Source organism: Camarhynchus parvulus, chromosome Z (assembly GCF_901933205.1).
Source record: "Camarhynchus parvulus chromosome Z, STF_HiC, whole genome shotgun sequence".
Lineage (NCBI taxonomy): Eukaryota > Metazoa > Chordata > Aves > Passeriformes > Thraupidae > Camarhynchus > Camarhynchus parvulus.
Window position 1 is genome coordinate 43,649,819 of NC_044601.1, and position 13,408 is coordinate 43,663,226.

The following is a 13,408-nucleotide window of genomic DNA, read 5'->3' on the forward strand; positions in this document are numbered from 1 at the left end:
GCAAAATGACTACAGAAGAGATGCTCATGGAACTGATCCTTCTTGTTGCTCACTTCAAATAAGTAAAATACATGCTTTTACACACCTAAGACACGAAGACACCCAAACACATTTTTGTTGAGTATTGCAGACTCCTGAATTCTGATTACATATGCACAACTTTAAAAGTGAATGAAGTGGCACAGGTATAACTACAGCAAGGAAAATACAGACTACCTTTTGCTGTTTATCTGACTATGCAAGACTTGAAATACTGATAAAAAGACAAATAGCTCTGACTGCCAAACTTGCTTTTCACGTTTTTCTTTTATAGAGAAAGAGTTTACAAAAAATTAAAACCATTTTTTGTATTAACAATTTAAATAATTTCTTAGCTATTAGTATTTAACTACAATCTTACTATCTTACTGTTTTCAAACCCTGGCTTTCAAAGTGTGTAGTTTTGCCTCTTAAAATTTTTTTACCAACTCCTTACTTTCCCTTAAAAACTTCATGTAAATTAATATGAAAAACACACATTCAGCCCACATAGCTTCACAAACAACTTGGATGCAGGACTTGAAGGGATACTAAGCAAGTTCACAGATTAAAAAACTGGGAGGAGCTAGTGACTCCCTCAAAAGCACGGAGGGACTGCAGAGAGACCTTGACAAATGAGAGGACTGGGAAATTACCAACTATATGATGACATTTGAAAAGGCTGAGAGCCAGATTCTGCTTCTGGGATGGGGCAGCCCTGGGGTGTACTGATAGACTGGGGAAGGAGATGCTGGAAAGTAGCACTGCAGAAATGGCCCTGGGAGTCCTGGCATATGGCAAGTTGAAGATGGTCAGCAGTGCCCCATCAGCCAGGAGGGCCACCTGTGTCCTGGGAGCATTAGGCACAGCATGGCCAGCCAGGCAAGAGAGGGGATTGTCCTGCTCTGCTCTGCACTGGGGCAGCCTCACCCCGAGTGCTGGGGGCAGTTCTGGGTGCCACAGTAAAAGAGAGATACAAAACTATTAGGGAGTGTCCAAAGGAGGGCCACAAAGATGGTGAAGGGCCTTGAGAGGAACCCTTCTGAAGAGCAGCTGAGGTCTCCTGTTTTCTTCAGTCTGGAGAAGAGTGGGGGGAGACCTCATTGCAGTCAAGCTCCTTGTGAGAAGAGGAGTGGTAGGCACTGATCTCTTCTGTGGTGACCAGCGACAGGACCTGAGGGAACAGCCTGAAGTTGTGTCAGAGATGGTTTAGCCTGGATAACAGGATAAGGTTTTTTACCCGGAGAGTCATGGAGCACTGGAACAGGCTCCCCAGAGAAGCCGTAACAGCACGAAGCCTGACAGAATTCAAGAAGTGTTTGGACAATGCTCTCAGACACATGGTGTGATTCTTGGCATGTCCTGTGCAGGGCCAGGAGTTGGAATCGAACTCTGTGGGTCCCTACCAGCTCGGTATGTTCTGTGATTGTGATTCTGTCTTTACTCTTGGCTCTTCAACTTTTCTTACATTAAATAGCCTTCAATTTAATACTATAAGTTTAAGAAAACAGATACAAATTCATCAGCTACTTTCAACTATGGATTAGTTTTTTCCTTCTGGGTCTGAAGGAGAAATCAGAAGCTCTTTTCTAGCAGCAAATCCACCTTCACAAAACTCAGGGTATGTTCAGTCAATAACTCAGATGAAATTATTTCTTTTGAGTTTTGGATCAAATGGCCACCTCTTGGTTTGGGTCATGTAAATCTCCTTACATTCAAATCACTGATGGAAAAGTTTAAAAAGACAGGTGTCTGTAAGCACTCCTTTTCTGTGCAACCTGGCTTTAGTGATTTCAGTTCTGAGTACACTTAATGAAGCCCAGCACGAAAACATAAACTGGCAAATCAGCAAGAGCAAAAGAGGAGTCATATGGGGAAATATGGCCTTTTCCAACGGTGTACATGAACAACTGTAACTTACACAAAAAGGGCCCCTGCATGCCTGTGTAACAGCAAATTTTTACAAATGAATTCATGAACAGAAGACAGCGAGGGAACAAAACCTGTACTGGGTACACAGGTTTTGCGTTGGTCCTATTGGCAGTTGTTTCTGTGGATACATCCATTTGTGCACAGGAGTGTCTGTCTCATTTCACCTTGCAGAAGAAAGTTGCCTCTGTAGAATTAGAGGGCATGGTGCTTTACCTTCAGTATTTAAGTATTGCCCTGTACTGGTGTCAGTGAAGCCCAGAGGTCCTATAGCAATCCTCAGACTGTACAAACACTAGAAGACAAGAGCCATGCCTATAAAGGCATTTCAGTAATTATTCCATCAGTGCTGAAATAGCATAAACAAAAAGGGAAGTACTAATAAAAAGAACTGGATCACATTTGAACCACTAGCTCTATTTTGGTAACTGTTCAAACAGTTTTAGCAGCAGAGATGCAGCTAATTGGATTCCTGATAAAACCATCAACAATACCTCAGTTAACTCACTAAGAAAACAGCACTGTTAGTCTACTAATTTACTACTCTGCTAAGTTCCCGTTGTTGTCCTTGCCAATATCAAAGTCCGTAAGTAAGACAAAATGTTGAATAGTAATAGTATGCTGTAGAATTAGCAAGCCAAACTGTGACTGACACTTTTGAAGTATGAATTTCTCAGGTTGTGTCAAACTCTTCCTCTAGACTGTCACTATTTCACTGACAGCAAGCAATCTCTGAAGGCTCTGTGTCATTTGAGGAACTCTGTATTTAAGCAGACTACGCTTTTTTCCTCAGATGAACAACACAAGTAAATAAAACCTACTTCTCCAGTAAAGTTTGACAAATTTGAGTGATAAAAAGGTTAAGGCCTTTATTAAACACACTAGGGAAGATGATTTTTTTATGATTACCCATCCTCACCATAAAGAGATCAAATTCCTCCTCACGTCGAGCAATCATCTGATTCAGTGTCTCATCATCAGGAACTTCATCTTCTTCCTGGTTAGAAAGATGGATAAAATTATTAGGAAGTACTCACATGCACCTTGAACTAACAGCCTCCCTCAGTTCAGAGCTCCACTGACCCTCTTTCTCTGACATCATGTGGAAGCACTTAAACTGAAATGAAACCTTTTAAAGTGTTCAGCTATTCAGAAGGAAAAAAATAAGATGGAAAGAATGATGAATGAGACTTATTACTCCCTTCAAAATTTGAGAATGAGGAAATGACGAAATACAAAACCAGGAAATTTTGGCTTGTGGTTTTCCTGGGTCAGAAGCACAGTTAGTTGTTTGGTTAAAACGGATGTATTTCTGTTCTGCTATTCTACAATATCCCTTCAGAAATACCATTCTAGATTCTGAGGTTTTTTTCCCATCAAAGCAAGATGACTGAAAAATTCCTGATTAAATGAAAAGAACAAAACATGTTTTTATCTTGGAAAATAACCCTGCTGAATCACTTTCTCTTGACCATTTTCTGCTTACAAATTGAGATGTGAAAATTTTACTGCAGACAAAATGGATTACTTTATAAAAACAGAAACAGACACTAGAAAAACAATTTAGAACTGTAGTGTTCAACTGAAAATATTCAAGTTGAAACCATTATGACACCCACTTTAAAACAAAGCCCAAAATATTCAGTCTTCCTCCCTGAATTATTCTGAAACCACAGACAACAGGTCACTCCACACAGGGCTTTCTGAACAAATATTACACTATGCTACAGACTTATAATTCTTCCTAAAAAACTTATGTTTTGAGCCCAGTTTAATGGGAGTATAGAATGTTGCATGTAGCATGCAAAAAACTAATATCCTGTAGCTTATTTTTCAGAAATAGTAAGTAATTTATTTTTCCTCACATCTCCCTTCCAGTGCCTGGATTTCTACACCTCAGAAAAAAAACCCAAACCATTTCTCATTAATGCAATTCTCAAGGAACACCTTTGCACCTTAATGAACGTATAATTTAGATTTTAACATGAACCAGGCAACTGGGAAAGTGATTAAGAGAGCTAATTCTTCTCACTTCTAGTCATTGCTCCTTCACTCTTCATGAAAAGGAAGTCACATGGTTACTTATACAGAGAAAAAAAGATTCTTTTATAAATGTGACCATCATGAAAGAGCCACATACTTCCTTATTATCTCAGAGTAACTTCTGACTTGAAAAAATAAGTGATCTTACAGTAGAAGCTGTAACAACAGTGTCCACATTATCAGCAGTTAGGCTGAATAATCCTGTTGCCAAACAGGTAGGCTTTGCAGAAGAAAAAATTATGAATAAACTCAACTGCCAACAAAAAATTACACTATGAACAAGTAACTTGTCATACACTGATATTATTCTAATGAGTCTTTCTAAATACACAGAAATTACTTCTCTGCTTTATATAGTACTGCTAAAAGAAAAAATGGATCAAAAAAAGAAAGAAGAAAGAAAAACAAGGGGAGTCTTGATGCTGAACTTAAAAAAAAACTACTGAAAAAGGATGAACAGAACAGAGTACTCTACATACAAGTGTGAAAAGTTTAAAGCTTGCTTAGCATGGGAATATTTAACTAGATTATCAGTAAACAATATCTTTGTTAGATGTGCCAGTCCACATTTTTAAGTCAAAGCTGTGTCAATATTGTTGATAATTTAACTTTAATTGAGAGGTTTACTTTTTTCCCATCAATCTCCCACGTGGCACTCAGTGCTGCTGCAATGAAGGAGCAATGGCTGACCATTGCAGGATGGTGCAAATTCAATTCCTCCTAGTCCTCAAGAGATTGAGTATTTGGGCAGAGTTTTGTATAGTCTCTGTTCATAAAGAAGTATTAATCAAAAGCTTCAGCTAGGAGTCAGACTGCAACATCAATGCTTTAAAGACTGATGGTGGGCTATCGCAAATAAACAGTTTTTAAATCTGCTTGCTTCAGTATGGCAGATTAAGTATACAACACACAAGAAACAAATTGTTCTGAAGTTCTGTCATCTACAAAATAAGGTACATTACACAGGCCTGAGCAGCGCCCTGACTTCTGAAACACTGTCAATAAATGCTTCAGAAACAAATGTACTCCAAATTTTTTAAAAAATTCACAGGATTACTGAAAATGCTGGTTTCCTACTCATATAGGAAGTAGGGTCTGCTTTACAACTACAAATTTACTTAATCAAAAATGGTACATATGTATATCACCAAATTTCTGCATTAACATCACAAATAAAAGACCATTACTGATAAAAATGTTTTGTCACTCTTTAATTTCTATGAAAAATACTAAAACAATACAAAATTTCATCTTAATCATGCTTTTCTAAATGATCAATGCAGAGTTTACAAGAAGGATTAATGACTAAAGAAGTAAACTCCTTGATCTTTGAAACTTTATTCCATATAATGAAGGATGCTAGTGAAACACAGGCTGTAGAATCTCATATCAGTGTACACCTTATTCACACACACAAGCTCCACTCAGAGGCAAGATGGGTCTCAAAAGCTCTGTCTTTTTAACCAGTTCAGGGTATTTTCAAGTTGGGAAAAAGTCAGTGCTGATCAAAAATGTTTCTGTGTGTGTCATCAGTATAACTGACACATTTATTTAATTTCTCCCAAATATAGCTTTTGTCCAAATACTGAGTTTTGTTCAAATTAAGAGAATGTGCAGTGACAGGTGAAAGAATAGGTTTATCATTCCATACTCAGAGTTGCATAAAAGAACGCAATGAAAAGAGAGGGACACTCAGTGTCCCTCACTTCCCACTATTAAAAGAAAAGACTTGACAGCTCTTTTTAAACAGCTAATTATTTCTCAAAGAGAAAGGGGTGATGAGAAGTCTGGGCTGGATACAGCACCAGAAAGGAAGTTACTTTCGGGCTTGTCCTAAGCCCAAGGCATACCAAGCAGATCTTAACTCTTAAATAGATTCCAAAGGAAGTACAATAAGCAGGGTCCTTCAAAACTCAACCTAGGTAGTACTAGCTGCTCAGCGTGACTGAAAATCAAAGTGCCTGGCTGAACATATATACTGGATTTAGGAAATAGTTTGTAATGTGTTTTGGGAAAAAAATCTTTGTTTGAATGCAATTATTTGCCAAAATTATAATGGGAAGACTGGGTTTTAAGTTGCAATGTGTAATTCTACACTAAGATTTAACCATAGATTAACCAAGATTTTAACCATAACCATTACATCATAACCCCTAGATTATAACCTATTAGTGTGACCATAAAAAAAGATAAAAATTATTTCTTTAAATGGATGGTAAGAAATTATAATGAAATTTTTAATTTCAAGAGTTATGACAATCTTTGTAAATTATGAATATAAGAAGAGTCAGTACTTCCTGAGTAATTATTTCTAACTACCTTACCTCATTTTCTTCTTCATGCTCCAATATAGCTTGGAGGAAAGCTCTCCTTTCATGGCTTGAAGATTTCTGATCAAACATTCCTGCCTGAATAACTTTTTGATCTACATTCAGCTTATATTTTGCTGCAGCAAGTATCTTCTCTTCCACACTGTTCACAGTGCACAGTCGCAGGACTCTAACTTCATTCTGCTGCCCAATTCGGTGAGCTCTATCCTGGGCCTGCAAGTCCTATTAGGCAAAGAACACAGAGAGTAATCTAACAGAGAGAGTGAACCCAGATAGTAAAACTCTTTTTAGTCTCACTTCCTTTACATTTTACATGTGGTCATTGAGTATTATGTGAATTGCATACATCTGCACAATAGCTGAAAACATACACACAACTATGCACTTCCAGGGATATTGAACTTACTTTCTTACAAATAGGAAAAAAAAAAGGCGGCAAAGGCATAATTCAGTTACCCCTTCTGGCTTTTTAAAACAAGCCAAAGTGGTGTGATATCCTCTTTTTCTGGTATCTGTAGTTACTACTAACCACCACAGAGTAAGTTGTCCTCAGGCCAAGACTACTGCACTCACATGGTCACCTAATTTTATGAAACAGGTAGCATTCAGCATAGCCTTACTGAAGTATTACAAACTACCTACCAAAGGCTAGTGAGCTGGTTATTATATCCTAAGGGTTAAAGAATGAGTACAGTAATACTAATGAAGCAGGTTTATAACACTCTTAGCACCGAGGATGCTCCAAGACTCAGATAAAATATATATGTAGGCACAGAATTAGTTCATCTATTCAAACGAAAACATTTCCTGATTGTGGCAGTTTGCCTCACTAATTCCTCTCAAAGCAGCATTTTATCTCTTCCTTGGATTTTTTCCTTTCATCCCAGGCTACATCATCTATTTAAAGAAGTAATTCAAAAAAGCATCATGGATTCTTTCCACATTTTATGAAGATAAGAAAATAAATACAACCTGATGAGGATTCCAGTCACTGTCAAAGATTATAACAGTGTCAGCAGCCTGGAGATTTAAGCCTAGCCCTCCAGCCCTTGTACTCAGCAAGAAGATAAAGTATTGTGATCCAGGTTCGTTGAACTTCTTCAACAGAGCAGCTCGATCCTCTGATTTTGTTGTGCCTGAAAAAAAAATTAAAAATATCATACAATAAAGTTGTGAACAGAAATGATAGAAATATAATGTCTGTTGCTAAAACTACATGTGAAAGGGTTATTGTAGTGCACTGCTTTTTGATATCTCTGCCACATTTTCCATAACACTGGCCATGAATGTTTAGGTCAACTGCCTATCACATCTATGAGATGGACTTCTAAAGGTCTCTTTAAATGCATTTGTTTTGACATTTCTAAAGCAGATGTTAAAATGTTGGCTAACATTGTTATAACTTTTTACAACTCATATAAATTTCAATTGAAACTACTATATACAAACAGAAGAGAGTTCTAGTTTTGATTAATGCCTTCTGGCTAGAGCAGCATTAAATATTTTTAAAAGCTACTTATATAGAGATTTATCAAAATGTCATTATTTGCCTTTGGAGTCATAGTTAATACCAAAAGACTGCAAATTCTTAAAATGTCCCATCTTGAGGGTGATATATGTCTAGAAGATGACATTACAATTTTTTTTTTATTGCTATGGTGGGTTGTTTCCCAACTGGCTTCCACATACACACCCCTGCCTCCCCACACTCAGCAGTACATGGGCAGGAAATAAAACAGAAAAGCTCCTGTGCTGAGAAAAAGGCAGCTTAGTAGAAGTGAAAGGTGTGTGTACAAGGACAAGAAGAGGAATTTATTTACGTGTCCCAGCAGCAAACAGATGTCCAGCTGCTTCTGGGGAAGCAGGGCCTCAGCACCTGTAATAACTAATTGGGAAGACAAATGCCATAGCAAGTGATGTCCCTGCGTCCTCCTCTTTTCCCTCAGGTTTTATGGCTGTTCACAACCCTTTGGTCAGCTTGGGTCAGCTGTCTTACCTGGGCGCCAGTTCAATATAGTCTCACAGGCCTTGGGGGAGAGGGGTGATGGGAGAGAAAGCCTTGACACTGCAAGTGCTGCTCAGCAATAGCCTAACACTGGGGTAATGTCACTGGTGGTGTCACAAGTGCAAAGCACAGCATTACATTGGCTGCTAGGAGGAAAATTAACTCCACCCATCTGTAGCCACCACAATCACACAGACAAACTGCCAGCCCACTGCTGACACAGTGAACCCAATAAGCACATGAACTGGGTAGGAAACACTCGCATGTAAGAAGACAGCTGGAAGCTGGATAGATTACATCCCAGTATGAAACTATCTGTCATTATGAAACTTGAAAGGAAGAAAAAGGGTTTATCTAATTTAATGAACTACCTGAAAAAGACAGTGAGTTGTATTTACCATATTGTGTCTTGCCATAAATATTCTAGCATGAAAAGGAATTAATTTAAAAATGCATTATGTAAAGTAATCTAAAACATTTAAAATGTAATGTAATTTATTTGTTGAATAATACTTCTTTAATTTACTTATTTCTTGAATAGAAGTATTAAAGCACATACAGGCCAGAGGTATGAAGAGGGCTTTGTTAGCATGCCCGCTGCTCTGCAGACACTTTTGGCATTCTATGGCACAGTGAGATAGCTCATTTGTGTGTCCATTTCATAATCCCATTTTATATTCAAGGATAATATTGGTTCAACTTCATGTTCTGTAGAAGGGGCTAACAGTGGGCCTGTTAGCTAAAGGAGCGAGAAGTCGAGAAGTAAGAAGAAGCTGATAAAGAGCTCTCTCCAAGGCTGTAACCAAGGAGATCGAGAAAAGAAAGATAAGAGAATCTTGCAGCTAGATGTGAAGTCACTATAACTCTTCACCAATAGTATTATGTTGATTTATTGTGGCCAATAGTTAGTACAGAAGAAGTATAAACAATTGAAAAGTGTATAAAAGTTAGCCATGTTCAGAAATAAAGTGTTGCCAACTGAGACTGTCTGAAGTCTCTGCTTTGTGTCGCGACCGCCTCAACAGCGACAATGTTCATTAATATTAATAAAGGATGAGAGCATTTCTTGGTCCTACTTTTTCTTCTGATTAAAGCATGAAGCTAAGAGTCAATTTAAAACTCTGTTAAAAATGTTCAAAAGAAACTTCAAGTCTCACTCACACTCTTCTCTATATTTACCTTAAATCATTGCTTCTCTACTAAAAAGCATTCTGATAAATGCTGCTGGTCTTATGTAATACTATAATGTATGAGATAAAACATTACACAAAAATGATCACTATTTACAAAGCTCAGTATGAGGTAGAGATCATCAACATGGAAGAAGACCAAAATGGAAACTTTTTTCACACTGCTTTAAAACTCAGGTGGGATACAATATTTTTAATTTTTCTTTCATAGAATTGCAGGACTCAATTAGCAAATCAAATAGATTGGAAAAGACCTCTTTTTTTCCATTTAGCTTACCATCGAGGCGCAGGTAAAGGAAATTTCGAAATGCAAAGTAATCTTCCATAATGGTCATGAGTGATGTCATTTGACAGAAAAGAAGCACACGATGGTTAGTAGCTCGTAACTTTGGTAGAATACGATCGAGTAGCTCAAACTTCCCGGAGGCCCGATAAAGTTCAGCTCTGTTGGAAAGAAGTAGCAAAGTAAATACCCGAATAAGCCCACATTTAAAAGTCTGTAGTCATTATCATGTCAGAGTATAACAAAAAGACTAATTTACTTAATCTAAACAAGACTAATAGCCCCTTTCTTTCTTTAAAATTGCCCGTGTTGTTGAAAATAAACACATGCAAAGTCCTGTTTACCTGAATTTTCTACAATTACACAAATTGTGCTGACTTTCAATCACTTAATTCTTTTCCATTATTTATTAAAACAAATGCTATTTCTTAGCTAGATAAGCATTCTATAAGCTAAGACATTCACCTGTTGTTTTGTTTTCAACTGGCATTAAAAACAACTTTCAATTGCAACTGTAGTTTTAAATTGTATTTTTCAGGCATTTGTTGGAAATTACCCCCTTTCCAATCAACTGTCACACACACAGAAGTGAAATATTGCAAATGGAACTACTAACTAATATATGGAGATAGTGGCAGGAGTCTGACATATACTCTTTAGCCATACAACCTTGGTCATCCCGAACAGTATTTTGCTGCTTTGTTTAGCTACTCTTTTTCTTGTATGCAAGAATTCCAAAACCAATTCCTAGCATGGAAATGCAACCCACAACCCAGAAAATGAATACAAGTAAACAGAACATCTAAATCAACACCACAGTGATACACTTTACAGGAATAACCTTCATGCAATGCTTCTCTAACCTTGAGTCTGTACTCGCAAAATACAATTTATCATTAGCAATGGCACAAAATCTAGAAGATACATAGCCTTCTGATATGTACACATCTGTAATCAGCCTAAACTGTTTAGGAGACAAGTATTTTGGTATACTAGCTAAAGACACAAAGAGTCTGGTATACTAGATAAGAAAAAAATATATCATTAGTACCTAAACAGGAAGAAAGTCAGCTGGATAATACACACTTTTTGTTTAGAAAGCATCCATTAACTTGACAGCTGCACAGTGTCAAGAAAAATAAAATCTTTTTGATTTCAGATAATGGAAGAAATGCTACTTTAATTTGGAAATGAGATAGTAAAAAAGGTAAAGTAAAAGGTAAAAGTAACATAAAGAGAAGAAAATCCTAACAGGTATCTCTGAAGAGTCATCCCAATGAATTTCACATGGTATATTATTTCAAAATAAGGGAAAAGGAAGACACGAGTCTTTTCTGTCTACCATCCTGAAGGAGATGAAAAGATCTTGTAACGCTTCTAGTACTATTAGGCTTTGCTTTACATATGTGCCCTGTACTTCCTCTGCCTCTGTATAAAATGCTTGAGTTCCCTAACACGTAGCTTCCAGAAAAATAAAGTGATCATTAATTCCAATACAACACTATGGACAGCAGGAAAAACTGAGTGTTACCCGTTAATGACCCCATTTGAGTAGCCCAGATGTTCAGCGAAGGACTCCTGCAAAGTCATAAGCAATAAACATATTACAAAATACATAGCAGCCAAAAACTATACATTCTTACAGAAATCAAATTAAATATATGAGTATTGTGGTTTGAGTTCAATGATGTTCATATTCTTGGAAACCATCTTGTGGCAACAGTGCTCTGCTTAACGTTTTCCTGTACAATTATTTGAAATTCATGATTTGCAGAACTGACTTCTGCTGCATACATTTTACCAGATTACAAATACAGTAGAATACTGATTATTAATTTATATTGATCAGGAGAAGATCCATCTGCAAATTACTCAATTTAATTAGCATACAAGATCACAAAGAGAGAAAACTACTACAAAAATAATAATAAAAATACTATATCACAGTAGGCACTTAATTATATTTTCATAAATTTGGCTATATTCCAGATCTCTATGACACTTTTATATCTTTCCAGATATATTACATTGGTATACTTAGGTCCTATTGAGAGGTGGTATATAGATAGCACATTTTTGCTGAAAAACAAGATGGATAGAATAGAACAATTGCAGTTGACACTGCAGAAGATTTTGAACCAGTGTCTACACATAATGAATTTGGAGTCTGCAAATACCAAGTAGCTCTGGGTTGTCTTAAATTAATAAAAAACTCTTCACTTTTTAAAGACACTGCTCCATAAAACTGACTATTTTAGAAACAGACTTTGGATTATCAATAAAAAGATGGCACTTGTCGACTATAATACATATTTTTTCTGATATGTCCTTTCCAGTATAAATTATGTGGACAGAGAGGTCCCCTCCCACACACATAAGCTTTAGCAGCAGTTTTCTACTATCCTATCCTATTTTATTGAATAAAAGTAACTCTCAAAATCAGACCTATCAGTCTTACCTCAATGTGTTGAAACATGTATGGGTGATTGCATATCTTTCTCAATTGCATGATAGTGTTCATAAGAGTTTTTGCTCCACCTTTTCCCTATGGGTACAAACAATGCAAACCAAATAATTAATTTCTTAGCTTATGAATATACCCTTTCAAGATACTTTTATTCCAAATCCAAACACTACATCAGTAATTAAAAAAAAAACAAAAACAAAAAGGAAATCAAAACACAACAAAACTCTACAATAAGAAAAAAAAAAAACCAGGACAAATCAAAACAACAAAAATCAAAAAACTATTGTCTTGCTCTATAAATTTATCTGTCATAAGGATGCTCTGTAATGAAAAAGGAAGACCTGGAAGTAATCGACAAAGTGCACTACATTTCTACCTGCAGTGTTCTTGATGGGAAGCAAAGCATCTACTGTCCTAATTATTTATACTGTTTACTGTGAAACCATACAAACTTCATAGTGTCTGAATCCTCTAACAGAAGTAATTCTAGCTGGATTATTTTCAATTCCATAGTAGCTTCTCCAGTCTGTTAACTCAATATATGGATTTCTCACTCCAGGCCAAGCAAAACATCAGGCCAGAGATACTAAAATGCTAAAGCTCAACAACTTCATGAGTAATCTTATTATTTAAGGAAGTATATTCTCAAAACATACACTACAGGTAATCTTGTAGAACCAGGACGCTCATCAGACACTCAGGTGTAACACTATACAGTTAAAAACCAACTGCAGCTGGTCAGCGTATGTTTAAGATTGTATCATATTAACATTGCCAAAAACCTGTTGCTTTCTAATGCCATTTTGTTTTGTTGCCATTTTATAAAAATGTGATCAGAGTGGCATCAGTATTCCAAGTTTACTATATGACTAATTCAGATTTATTTTAAAAATCTCAGCCAAAACAATTGACCAATTCTGAGTTGTAAACTAGGGGAAAATTCAGTACTTAATTGTAATATATACTAGCAATATGATGAATGCACGCATACAGTCCTAGCTAACTGAAACAAGACTTAACTAATGGCTCTGAAAAACAAGATAAATGACCTTCTCTAGCCATCACTCCCCCAATCACAATTATTCAGATATATTACTGAATTAAGCTCAGCCAAGGAAAATGCAGTTTTTTCTCAAACACTGC

The 13,408-nt window shown here is 36.5% G+C and overlaps 1 protein-coding gene across 6 annotated transcripts in view; it reads right to left on the reverse strand.

Moving 5' to 3' along the window:
- Positions 1-13,408, reverse strand: part of SMARCA2 (SWI/SNF related, matrix associated, actin dependent regulator of chromatin, subfamily a, member 2) — a 117,432-nt gene that overhangs the window by 42,617 nt on the left and 61,407 nt on the right. For all 6 annotated transcript variants that reach the window (XM_030969247.1, XM_030969244.1, XM_030969242.1 and 3 more), the window contains 6 exons: positions 12,257-12,343; positions 11,330-11,376; positions 9,793-9,959; positions 7,293-7,456; positions 6,315-6,542; positions 2,867-2,944 (listed from right to left, as the gene is read on the reverse strand). In XM_030969247.1, coding sequence (XP_030825107.1) covers positions 2,867-2,944; positions 6,315-6,542; positions 7,293-7,456; positions 9,793-9,959; positions 11,330-11,376; positions 12,257-12,343 — 771 coding nt within the window. The remainder of the gene's footprint in view (positions 1-2,866; positions 2,945-6,314; positions 6,543-7,292; positions 7,457-9,792; positions 9,960-11,329; positions 11,377-12,256; positions 12,344-13,408) is intronic.